We start from the raw sequence: 12,667 nt of genomic DNA on the forward strand, positions 1-12,667 counted from the left end.
GTGTGCATGTTATGGAGCGAATGCAGGCTGGGCAGCTATCCCAGAAGTCAGAACAGCAAGAGGGATTGCTGCTTTCACTGCGCAGTGATCCCTCTTGCTGTTCTGGCTTCTGAGATTCAGAATATAATTTTTTCTTGTTTTCCTCTTCCAAAAACTAGGTGCATCTTGTGGTCTGGTGTGTCTTATAGAGCGAAAAATACGGTATGTAATACCGTGTCCTTTAGGTGACCCTAGACTACTGCTCCCATCATCCCCTGCTTGGGGTTCATGGGAATTGTATTCCACCACACCTGGAGGACACTATTGCCTACCCCTAAAATTGCCTTACAGGCAGGACATTTCCCTGATGTTGAACCTTAGAGGTCTGATTGGTTTTCGGTGAGATGATCTTCCTCTTACTTCTCTTATACAGATGCAACACAGATGAACAACGTGGTGCCAACATCGCCTCTTCTCCCACAGCTGACACATCCACACTCCTTCCCAAGCATGGGACAGATCACAAATCCGTATGAACAGCAGCCACCAGGGAAGGAGCTTAACAAGTATGCATCCCTAAAAGCAGTAGGTAAGCAAAGAATACTGAATTCCCCTCCTTCATTAATTTTGCCACGTCAGCAGGCTGAATGCCCCAATGTCCATTTAATATTTCACACAGCTAAATGGGGTGAAAAGATTTCTTGGCTTTTGTAAAAGCAGCAAGCCCGCTTTTTCATATAAAATAATGTACAAAAGTTTTCATATATTCAAAATTATTATGGTAAATCACCTCATTCTTTCTATCACTCACACAAAATTATTATAAATACATCGTGTCATATTTCACATACATAAAATACCATTTCTCACATTTTCCTATTTCGGTTTCATTAAGCTCTCCCTCGTGTATTTTTTAAAAGAAATCTAGCAAAGCTATTTTGCACAAGTCCAACTATTTCATCAATATTAGGAGGGGGGGATCTTTGTTTTCCATAGTCTCACTTTGATAATCCCCTGTCTCTTTAAATTTTAAATAATATACCAAGCTTTAAGCTGTGTACAACAAAGCCCAGCATTTAACCTCTTGGTTTCATAGCTCAAAAACAATGGGTATTCAATGCATTGGGTAAACAATATATTCAGCTAATGTTTGCTCAGAGTAGGCCTATTGAAATGAACCACCATGACTAGCTTAGGTGTACGTTAAGTAAAAGTTAGCCTACTGTGAAGACTTTGGATGGATTTCAATGTTGCACTATTACGGTTGTTCCATCAGTGCCAACATTTACGTTTACCAAATGGAATGTTCTTCCTTCTCCTCCCTCTGTGTGCTGTTCTGGGGCTTCTGGGGCTTCTCATAAAGCTGATCTGGGGGGGCATGGAGGGTGCAAGAGGAGGAGGAGCAGGGGTCAAAGTCTTGTTGCTCTAGTGCAGGGGTGCCCAAACTTTTTTCAAAGAGGGACAGATTTGATGAAGTGAGAGCCGACCAAGCTTTTTTTAGGACTGAAAATAAAATTAAGTACTTAATTCATTCCAGAGGTCCATTCTTAAACTGAAACTGTTCTTAACCTGAGCACCACTTTAGCTAATGGGGCCTCCCTCTGCCGCTGCACCGCCGGAGCACGATTTCTGTTCTCATCCTTGAAGCAAAGTTCTTAACCCGAGGTACTATTCTGGGTTAGTGGAGTCTGTAACCTAAAGCGTCTGTAACCTGAAGTGTATGTAACCTGAAGCGTAAGTATACCGAGGTACCGCTTTTATATGCCACCTTTACTCCACTGAGCTCAAGGTGGTGTCCATGGTTCTCTCCCTCCACATTTAATCCTCACAACAACCCTGTGAGGTAGGTTAGGCAGAGAGGCAGTGGCTGGCCAAAGGTCACCCACTGAGCATCATGGCCAAGTGAGGATTTGATCCCTGGTCTCCCAGGTCCTGGCCCAACAACTGTAACTACTATGCCCCCTTGGTTCCCTCTCCACCACCCTGGCTCACAATTCGTGGTACACACAGAGCCAATGTGCACAGCCCTAGTATATTTCTTCTAGAAAGGCTACTTTGGCCAATAGTGTTAAGGGAAAGTTTTCAGACACATGTGCCCAAACTCTGCTTTCAGACTTTTCCTTATTACTGACACGATTGTGGTCTCTTGGGGGATTTCTCCAGCACTTTATTATTCATGTAGAAAAGTGCTGAAAGTGGTTTTTCTGCATAAATTATTCTCTCTCTTTTTCGATTCATCAAGCATGTTTTTTTACTCCCATGCTTAAATGGTCACTGCTCACTCATGCGCCAATGACAAGAGCAGAGGTAACGTACCTGGACTTGTTCATCACAGCTGGCTAGAAAGAGGACTATCTCAGGGACTCTGTGGAATTAGTTCAGCATTTGGATTGCATAAACAGGTCAACCTTTACTTGCAGCCATTAGAGTAACCCTGACCTCAAATGAGGTGGGGGAGAAGGTGATCTCATAAAAAAAAAATTCCTCTAGTTTGGATGAGAGTTTGAGGGGCTGCAAATTGGAGTAAAAATCTTCTGTCATTCAGAGGAAGAAGAGTAATCCTTTTGACTCTGCTGATACAGTTTTGTGATGTCACCATCTAAGGAAATATGATGGTTTTTGTGATACTATAATAGCTTTTGTTTTAATAAATTTTAGAAAATTTTCAAAAATTTAACATATATACTTCAATGCATAATAAATTTGTCTTTTTCCGACTTCCCACCCCATTTTCCATGGTGTTTTAATTTCTCCCCCTCTGCTGCACAATACCTCCTATCTCTTATACCAACACATCCCTCTAATTCCTTCTGTTGCTCATATCTCAAGTCCTGCTTGCGAGTTCATCATACTATAATATTTACTTAAATCGAAAAGGACTTCCATTCTTCCACAAAGCAATCATCGTTAGATTCTCTTGTTTTGGCTGTTAACTTTGCCAGTTCTGCATAGTCCACAACCTCACTTATCCATTCTTCTTTGGATGGAAATACTTCTTCCTTCCATTTTTGTGTGTAGAGAATCCTGGCTGCTGTTGTTATTTACATAAATGACTTAATCGTCTTTTTTGGAACTTCTGTCCCAATAATCCCTAAGAGAAAGGCTTCCGGTTGTTTTGGTATAATCACTTTAAACATCTTTTTTATCTTGTCGTATGTCATGTCCCCCCAAACCCTCACTTTCTTCCAAGTTAGGGTTGCCATACGTCCAGAATACCCGGAATACTGTGGTTGAAAGCAGTGTTCAGGCAAAAATTGGCAAGATTTCTGGGAAAATCCAGATGTATGGCAAAGCATGTGGGCAGTGCTGTTTTTCATAAATAATAGTTCCAAATAGATCGGAAATGGCAATCAACAACATTTGTTCCAGTTACAGATGGGTAGCCGTGTTGGTCTGCCATAGTCAAAACAAAAAAAATTCCTTCCAGTAGCACCTTAAAGACCAACTAAGTTAGTTCTTGGTATGAGATGGATGGCACATGAAAGCTCATACCAAGAACTAACTTAGTTGGTCTTTAAGGTGCTACTGGAAGGAATTTTTTTTGTTTTAACAACATTTGTGTTCAGATTTTCACCCCAGATACAACCCTATCACAACCCTATTACAAGTCCACCACATGTGAAAGAAAGATCCACCAACCTGCTACATGGTACTATAATATGCTGGCTATACAACCCTTGATTGGCCAAATCATGAAAACAGCTCACAAACCAAAAGAGCTTTCAAGAGGGTCAAGGAAAAGGAGGAAGACCAGAAACTAATGCAGTGCTCTATCAATGGGCATTAGAAGATGCAGATTTAATATAAATTTGCTTTGTGAATTTGGGGGAGGCAGATGCATATCTGTAAGAAGTACAGCAACGTTGCTGCAGTTCTTTTTCCTCTCGATATTTCTCCTGGAATATGGTCCTGAATTCCAGGCAAGCTACTTGCTTCTTGCCTGTGGAAGTTTGGCTAAGATGTGTGTATACACAGAGTGAGCAGTGGAAATAATGGAATGGAAGACAAGACACCCCCAAGAAACAGTGCTCTTTTCTTGTAAATAAAAAGGAAATATCCAAGCATGGCTCCAGGACAGATAATGCTGTCTGATGTTGTTTTGAAAAATGGGGAAGTCGAAGCAGCACAGGGCTAATATATTCTGACCGTGTTTCCATCAACGCTTCTAGACTTGTAAAAAGAGACTTACGTTTCCTTGAAAATACTCAGCCAGGGACTGCAAACCTAATAGAAGAGTGGTACTTTTCCCCCTTCCCTCCTCCAAATCTCTGTGTCAGACAGGAGTAAAATCTTGAACTTTCAGCTTCCAGAAACGCCTGTAGGAGGAGGGAAAATAGATCAAGGGAGTCTTAGCCTTAGGGATATCTCTCCAGGTTTAATGCCGAAAAAGCAGGCTGCAAAGTACAGATTAATGCATCGTTTGTCACATCCAGAGGATGATACATTTAATGATTTCATGTATCTTCAGGTATCTTCAGGTTTACACATAATGCTCGGCTAGGTGTTTTCCCTTTGATTCACCACCCTGGGCCATGGATCTCTCCCACCCAAGCGAGAAGCAGAAAGGAAACATCAGAGCATAACAAGAGCTCTGCTGGATCAGGCCAAAGACCCAGCTAGCCCAGCCACCTGATCTCACATTGCTGATCCCAATTATAAGAAAGGAGATTCCAACTAAACACTAGGGGGAACTTTCTGATGGTTAGAGCCGTCCAATAGTGGAACGGACTCCCTCAGAAGGTGGTAGACTCCCCTTCCTTGAAGGTTCTTAAACAGAGGTTGGATGGCCCTCTGTCCAGGATTCTTTAGCTGTGATTCCTGCATTGCAAGAAGTTGGACCAGATGGCCCTTGAGATCCCTTCCAACTTGACAATTATATGATTCTACAAGAACTAGACAGCATCTTAAAAAGTAGAGACATCACCTTGCCAACAAAGGTCTGTATAGTAAAAGCTATGGTTTTCCCAGTCGTGATGTATGGAAGTGAGAGCTGGACCATAAAGAAGGCTGATTGCCGAAGAATTGATGCTTTTGAATTATGGTGCTGGAGGAGACTCTTGAGAGTCCCATGGACTGCAAGAAGATCAAACCTCTCCATTCTTAAGGAAATCAGCCCTGAGTGCCCACTGGAAGGATAGATCGTGAAGCTGAGGCTCCAATACTTTGGCCACCTCATGAGAAGAGAAGACTCCCTGGGAAAGACCCTGATGTTGGGAAAGATGGAGGGCAGAAGGAGAAGGGGGCGACAGAGGACGAGATGGTTGGATAGTGTTCTCGAAGCTACCAGCATGAGTTTGACCAAACTGTGGGAGGCAGTGGAAGACATGCCTGGCGTGCTCTGGTCCATGGGGTCACGAAGAGTCGGACATGACTAAATGACTAAACAACAACAACAACACAAGAACTAGATTGATCTTAGCTGTTATATTGCAAAGGTCAGTTGTGGGCCTCTCCACAGGAACACAGAAAGCTGCCTTGTACCAAGTTAGACCATTGGCCTGCCTAGCTCAGTATTGCCTCCACAAACTTTGAGCAGCTCTCCAGGGTTTCAGACAGGGGACATTCTGATGCTAGGGATTGAACCCAGGAGCTTCTGAATGCAAGGTAGATGCTGTACCACTGAGCTGCAGCCCACTTGGAGGAACTGCCCTCATCAAAACAGATTCTATGCCAAGTTATGGCACACTTAGAATTACTGCACTTCATCCATCTCACTTTTTTGCTTGTCAAGCAGTCCTAAAAAATTTGGCAAGCACAGCCAGACTTACAGTCCCATCCCCCCAATTTACTATCAATTGTCAGTGATTGTGAAAGGAGCAGAAAGACAAGTTTGCAAATAGAGTAAAGCTTTGCAAACAGTTATTAAACACTGGTGTTAAGGAGAGGGGCTCTGAGCATGTCTTGATTAACCAATAGTTACTGGAAGCTTCAGGATAGACAAAAAAGGTACATCTTCATCCAGTGCCTAGTTAATGTTTGGCATTTGCTCCTACAAGTATATGAAAACCGACTTTCTCTTGTCTGCACTGAAGCTTCCAACATTCATCTTCATTTGATATCCCCAAGTTCTAGACATCAACATAATTTCCAATGTGGGCAACTTAATTAAAGATTTCTTCTGGGTGGACTGAAAAACCCCCAGTATGGAATGATTTTTTCCTGTCATGGAAATGAAACAGATCCCCCAAGAAATCCCAGAATCCCATTGGGACTTGGGCACTCTAAGTCTACATGGCAGTAACGTAGGATCACTTCTGGGAGAGGCAGTCTTAGTTCCTGGTGGGGGAAGATGATCCATCAAGGACTGGGTTCATGCAGAGTCCTTGTGAAGAAGAAATGACTATTAAACCACTCTAGTTCTGTATAGCTCTGGGAAAAGAACAGGGGTCTCCTAACTGCTCTCAACTAACTACTAACTACTGCTCCTTAACTAACTACAGCTCCCAGAATTCTTTGATGAAAGCAACGGCTCTTTAAAGTGGTATCAAAGTGCTTTAAATGTATGGCATAAGCATAACTTAAGGCTCAACACATTTCAGAGCAAGCAGGGAATTACTTCTGTACCCCCTACTCAGACTCAAATGCAACATTTACTTTACACTACTAATAATAAAGAACCTTACACATCAGAGGAAAGGAAAATGGAATTAGAAATGGATTTGGAGGATCTTCAAAGTTTTAATGGCTCATCCTGAGCAAAGATGTCTCAGGAATGCATCTTAAAGACATGAATATGGATAACCCAAGAGGTTGAATGACAGGTTTAAACTTAAAGAAGATTTAAAGGTTAAAGATAATCTGTTTGTCAGACTTGTGGCTAGCTGATCTGACAACCACCTTTACTTACATGACAGAAAGATGTTAGCAGAACAGATACAATGGGAGAGACACTCTCAAGAGGAGTGAGTAACCCATCTCTGGCTGAGTTTGAGTTCTATTGGCTAAATCCACAAATGTCCTTCATTGTGCACAGGTCTAGGTGTATGAGACATTGGTCAATTTATGCAAAAGTTGCCAACATGGCACCCATCAGGATTTCTAAGCACTGGAGGCTGGTCCATTAGGACAAAAAGGGCTCAACCCTATCAAATGAAATGCCGTGTGTGTGTGTGTGTATTAGTGGTATACTCTTTTCTGTCCCACAAATCCTTCCAAAATCCATTTTAACGTAGAGACAGTCCTGGATACAACAATCGCCTATTCTCTGGCCAATCATCCCTCTGCACCACTCAGCCAATCTCAATCCAAAAGTATTTCTTTGGCTAGGAGGTCCCACTCAATTGCCACCAGGCAGAAAAACACACACATTTTTTTGTTTTGTTTTAACAGAGCTACTATTTGTCCTGCTTGTGTAGTTTTCATTTCCCTCCTGTTATCATTATCTCAATCCGGGTAAGGCATTTAGCATTAACTGATCTATCATTTGGGTAGACCCAGGAGCTGTTCTGAGCATGCTCAGAGCTGTCTTCTTCAAAGCCACACCTCCAAACAAATCTGAGTATGGTTATTTTGTGGGCAGGAGAAATGAGTGGTTGTTATTTCGAGAAGCTTGGTGCTTTTTTTATTAGTATTTGTTAACGGAGACATTACCAGAACATGGAATAAAGTGGTCATTTCTGCCCAAAAGGGGCTGTAATTCGCCAGCCAGCTAGAGCTGGAAAAAATGGACTCCTAGTCACTGGGTGTCATCCACACTGTTGTTGTTGTTGTTGCTATTACTATTTTATTTATACCCTGCTCATCTGACTGGGTTGCCCCAGCCACTCTGGGTGGCTGCCAATACATATAAAACATAATCAAACATTAAAAACTTGCTTATACAGGGCTGCCTTCATATGTCTTCTAAAAGTTGTGTAGTTCTTTACTTCCTTGGCATTTGCTTGGAGGGCATTTCACAGGGTGGACGCCACTGCCAAGAAGACCCTCTACCTGACTCCCTGTAATTTTACTTTTCTCAGTGAGAGAACCACCAGAAAAAGCCTTGGACTGAATGATGGGGGTGGAAACGCTCCTTCAGGTACAGGTCTGAGGCCATTAAGGGCTTTCAGACTCCAGGGACGGTGTTGAGTCCAGGAGCACCACCAAGTCAAGGGCCTGCTCAGGACAGACCATCTCCCCACCTCCTGGGCTTGAGAAAGTCAGGACACATATCACCTCTGCCTTTTCAGGATTTAGTTTCAGTTTTCATACTGATTTTGAAAATAAAGCAGCAGAATAATGTGGAAGGAACAGACATATGAATGAACACATGCAAAACGGACCCAAGATGGGAACAGATTGATTCATCCATCCCTAGGTGTAAATGTATCTTGCACGGTTTTGGTGTTTTTTAAGGCAAAGTATTCGATCAGTTCTTCTTTGGTAGTCAAATCGGCAAACTACTTTTCCTTCCTCTTAGGGAGGAAGGAAAAGCTACCGTGAGTATTAAAAGTAATATATTCAGTACAGAGAGTACTCTGTGTCAAGAAGAAAAAAGCTCTTAGTTTGACAGCAAGGAAACTTATGCTTTATGTTCAGAATAAAGTGTACAACTTCTCTGTATTGCTCTCTTACATTCTAGGAAAAAACATATTCCGTAGCTGATTTTATCGCACAGCTAATATTGGGGAGGGTTTTTGTGTGGAGAACATCGCCTGACTTTTTTTTACTTCAGAGCAGGGTTGACTGAAATGTCGTGTGAAATGAGCTCTGGGACCCAACAGATCCAAGGAACATAGTACAAGAGCCCTCATTTGCAGAGATTTGGAAATTTATTTCAGCCCTCAAGAACATTCAGTCCAAGAACATCCCAGTATCTTTCCCTTGGAAGGTTCCAGTGATATTAAGGGGCAAAATGGTTTTGCAAAGTATCCAGAATTATGCAAGGAGGGAGAAACAAGAGGAGTTGAAGGGTTGGGTCCAGACTTGCCCTGGGACACAAGCTTTCATGGCCCTCTAGCTGCTATGGTGGCTCATTTACCAGAAGTAATTTATTTAACATTAACTCTGGAAATGTATAAAGTGGTACCTCTGGTTGCGAATGGGATCCGTTCCAGAGGTCTGTTTGGAACATGAAAAGAGCGCAACCTGAAGCGCTGTATCTGTGCAGATGTGTGGCATGATTTGGCGCTTGTGCGCATGCGCAAACAGCGATTTAGCATTTCTGCGCATGCGCGAGCGGCAAAACCCGGAAGTAACCCTTTCCGGTACTTCCGGGTCGCCGCGTGACATAACCTGAAAATATGTAACATGAAGCAAATGTAACATGAGGTATGACTGTACTTGACTCTCACCAAACTAAGCCTCCTAGGAGGTTATTGCTATTGCCACCTGACCCAAACCTATGTTTACTGTGAACTGGAACGCCTGCGACCTTGTTCCCATTCCCACAGGAAGACAAAACCCACTATTTTTCACCATTTAGGCTTTTCAGCTGTCGCCACTTTTAAGGAGAAGAAAAGCTCGCACACAATGGGCATGATGATTTCAATGGATCTTTTTTGTCGCCTGCAGAATAGGAACCTGAAACCACATATTTAGCACTTAGTGAAATTTCCACACTGATGTGACAAAACTGCACATTAAGGAACTGTCCTTGTGATGCCGACGAGATCCATTAAGACGACGTCGGCTGTCACTGAGTCAACAGGCTTTTCAGTCAGAAGGAGAGAGTTCCACTTCTGCAGAAACAAAAAAAAGAACATATAGTAAGGGAAACAAGTCCTGTGGTGTTATATGGAGAACTGAATGCTGATAGAAATATAAAATAGTACTTATTAAAGGCCCATCTGCACTATACATTTAAAGCAGCAGCATACCACTTTAAACTGTCAGGGCTTCTCCCAAGGAATCCTGGGAAACATAGTTTGTTATGGGTTCTGAGAGTTATGAGGAGACCCTTATTCCCCTCACAGAGCTACAGTGTCTAGAGTGGTTTAACAGTGAATCTCTCTTTCCAAGCAACTCTGGGAAGTCCGATCACCTTTTCTGGTGGGTGGTGTTGCGGCCAGGCATTGGCCCCCCTGCAGTGGTTTGGCGGGGAATGGAGATTGATGCCCCCTCATTGCTGTTTGGGCCACGTCACTGGTGTTGTGCGGGACCCCGTTGTCTAATCAGTGCTGGCAGGAGGCATGGCTGCAGGAAATTTAATCTGTGGCATGGCTGGGGAGCCCTCCTCTCGCACCTGTGTACAGGTGTGTGTGTGTGTGTGCATTTCCCAGACCAGGATTCCAGGTGGCTTCCACAAATTAAAACAACACAGATAAAATACAGAACGCTAAAAACATATAAAAGATAATAGGTTTTTAAAAGTAAATTACTTTATTTAAATAGCAATTAAACTCTAATACAATATAAAAAAATCTATTAACATGCAGATAATAAAAACAGCACAGCGCTAGTAAAACCCTTTCCTTAAAAAAAAGAAAGAAAAAGTTAGTTCCTCGGGGTTCCTAATGATTGACAAGGCTGGGATAGTACAGGCATATCAGTCCATACTAGAGGGGAGAGGGAGACATGGTGATGTGGTACCTCTCAAGGAATTTAGATGACTGCAGCAAACAAGGAGATAATCGCCAGGATCAACGTAGGATCAAGCTAATTTGGTTACACTAATACACTGAAGCATCAAACGCCTTTGAAAGATTTTAGGATCTCCCTGGATTCATTATCCTTAAGCCTTTCCTTAAGCCACCAATCTAGACACTTCCCATCTTCACCATTTTAATGGTGAGAGGTAAAGTGCATACCTCGTTTCTGAAATGCTGAGAAATAATTGCATGCTGGTCCCAATGATGCTACAGGCGTCATAGGAGAGGTACCAGTTAGCTTGTGATGTCTTGGGTTTATTGTTGGGTTCCACCAAATATGTTCTATTTTACTTCCTTTTCTTTTATTGCTAAAATGGTGAATTAGGAGGGAGAGTGATATAAATATTTCATGGAAGAAGAAGAAAAATTCCACTCTCTCATTGAGTGACACCATCCCCATTAAAGTTTCTTTCACCTTTCTGGATTAGTTAGCTATGCAATTCCAACCAATCAGGGATCATGTAATACCTAGGATGCTGTCACAACACTGTGCAACCAATCAGATTTGGCAACGGGATAACACCACTGTTGCAAAGTCAAATGAAAATGAAGATACCACTTCTCGATTAGTCATCCCAGTCAATCAAGGATTAAATTGTGAATGGGACAGTGTATCACAACTTTGTGTGTCATTGAGGTTTCACAGTTACTGATGGTAAATTATTACTACTATCATTTACTACATTTGTATATTGCCCTTCACCCGTAGACCTCAAAGTGGTTTACAACAATGAGAGAGACGGTCTGAATCCAAATTACACAATTTACTTTCCCAGTGGATGAGAGATCGTGTGGTGAACAGAACACCACCACTATGGGGTGAGATCACTTGAGGGCAAATGAACTCATTTGAGAAAGAATGAATGAGAGTGGACAATGTAAACTGGGAAACATATTCACAAGGAGTGTCAGAATGGGGAGGCGGTCCTTTACATTTTGACACTATAGAAAATGCTCTGAGAAAATGGTAAGTCATTTTGACTCAACCATAGTTTATTGCATCCAAGCTCAGCTACCTGGTGCGGACTGCTTTGACGATTCGTCACATCACTAATGAGAGCAAAGTCTAGGTGCATCTTCACAATGCTTATTTTCATGGCAATGTTTTTTGGGGGGAGGGTGGAAAGTAAAAGCCTTTTCACTCTTTCACAACTATTCACCACCACCACCCACAAAAAAACCACCCCATTGGTGCTGGGGCAGGGAGCTTTTCACACTGACCAATCAATCCAGAGCCAGTTTGAAGTCTGCATCGTGATATTGGTTTCATAATTTTTGACCTGGCAACATATCGCAAATCATGCTCTCTGTGTGTGTGCTATGCAAAAATCTCAATGTGAGAAAAACTGTGAAGCAGCCCATGCTTCTCTCGATTCCTGTAGGCCCTGTTAACTCCACTAGCTCAGGTCTCTCTTGCCTCCTGCAGGGAGCAGTGAATCATAAGAGCAGGATCCATCGGTATCTCACAGTGTTTAGCCCAGCCCTACTGACAACCATTTAGTTCTGCACCAGCAATTGGAGAGCACCCTCAAGCACAACAGAATAGCCTGGAGTAAGTGTGATGGGCAGGCCATCGCTTGGCTACCCAAATCCACAGCATCATTTCTCACCTCGCAGCATTCAATGCCATGAGTTTCTCCCTTACTCTATCAAATGATAGGCCTTCCACCTCCATTCTAGTAAACTAAAGGTAAAGGGACCCCTGACCATTAGGTCCAGTCGTGTCCGATTCTGGGGTTGCAGCACTCATCTCGCTTTATTGGCCGAGGGAGCCGGCGTACAGCTTCCGGGTCATGTGGCCAGCATGACTAAGCCGCTTCTGGCGAACCAGAGCAGCGCATGGAAACGCCGTTTACCTTCCCGCCAGAGTGGTACCTATTTATCTACTTGCACTTTGACGTGCTTTCGAACGGCTAGGTTGGCAGGAGCTGGGACCGAGCAACCGGAGCTCACCCCGTTGCGGAGATTCAAACCACCGATCTTCTGATCGGCAAGTCCTAGGCTCTGTGGTTTAACCCACAGTGCCAACTGCATCCCGGATCCACCTCCATTCTAATGATGCCCAAATGAGGGGGGTGGGAGTTTCTCGAACTCACTCCCTTCTTGATAGATGCACCCCT

The 12,667-nt window shown here is 43.0% G+C and overlaps 1 protein-coding gene across 1 annotated transcript in view; it reads left to right on the forward strand.

Annotated features, from left to right (window-relative positions):
- Window positions 1-12,667, forward strand: part of SHISA9 (shisa family member 9) — a 261,988-nt gene that overhangs the window by 235,271 nt on the left and 14,050 nt on the right. The window contains exon 3 of the mRNA XM_081888047.1: window positions 413-568. Within this exon, the coding sequence (XP_081744173.1) occupies window positions 413-568 (156 nt within the window). The remainder of the gene's footprint in view (window positions 1-412; window positions 569-12,667) is intronic.

Source organism: Podarcis melisellensis (genome assembly GCF_964234715.1).
Source record: "Podarcis melisellensis genome assembly, chromosome: 14".
Lineage (NCBI taxonomy): Eukaryota > Metazoa > Chordata > Lepidosauria > Squamata > Lacertidae > Podarcis > Podarcis melisellensis.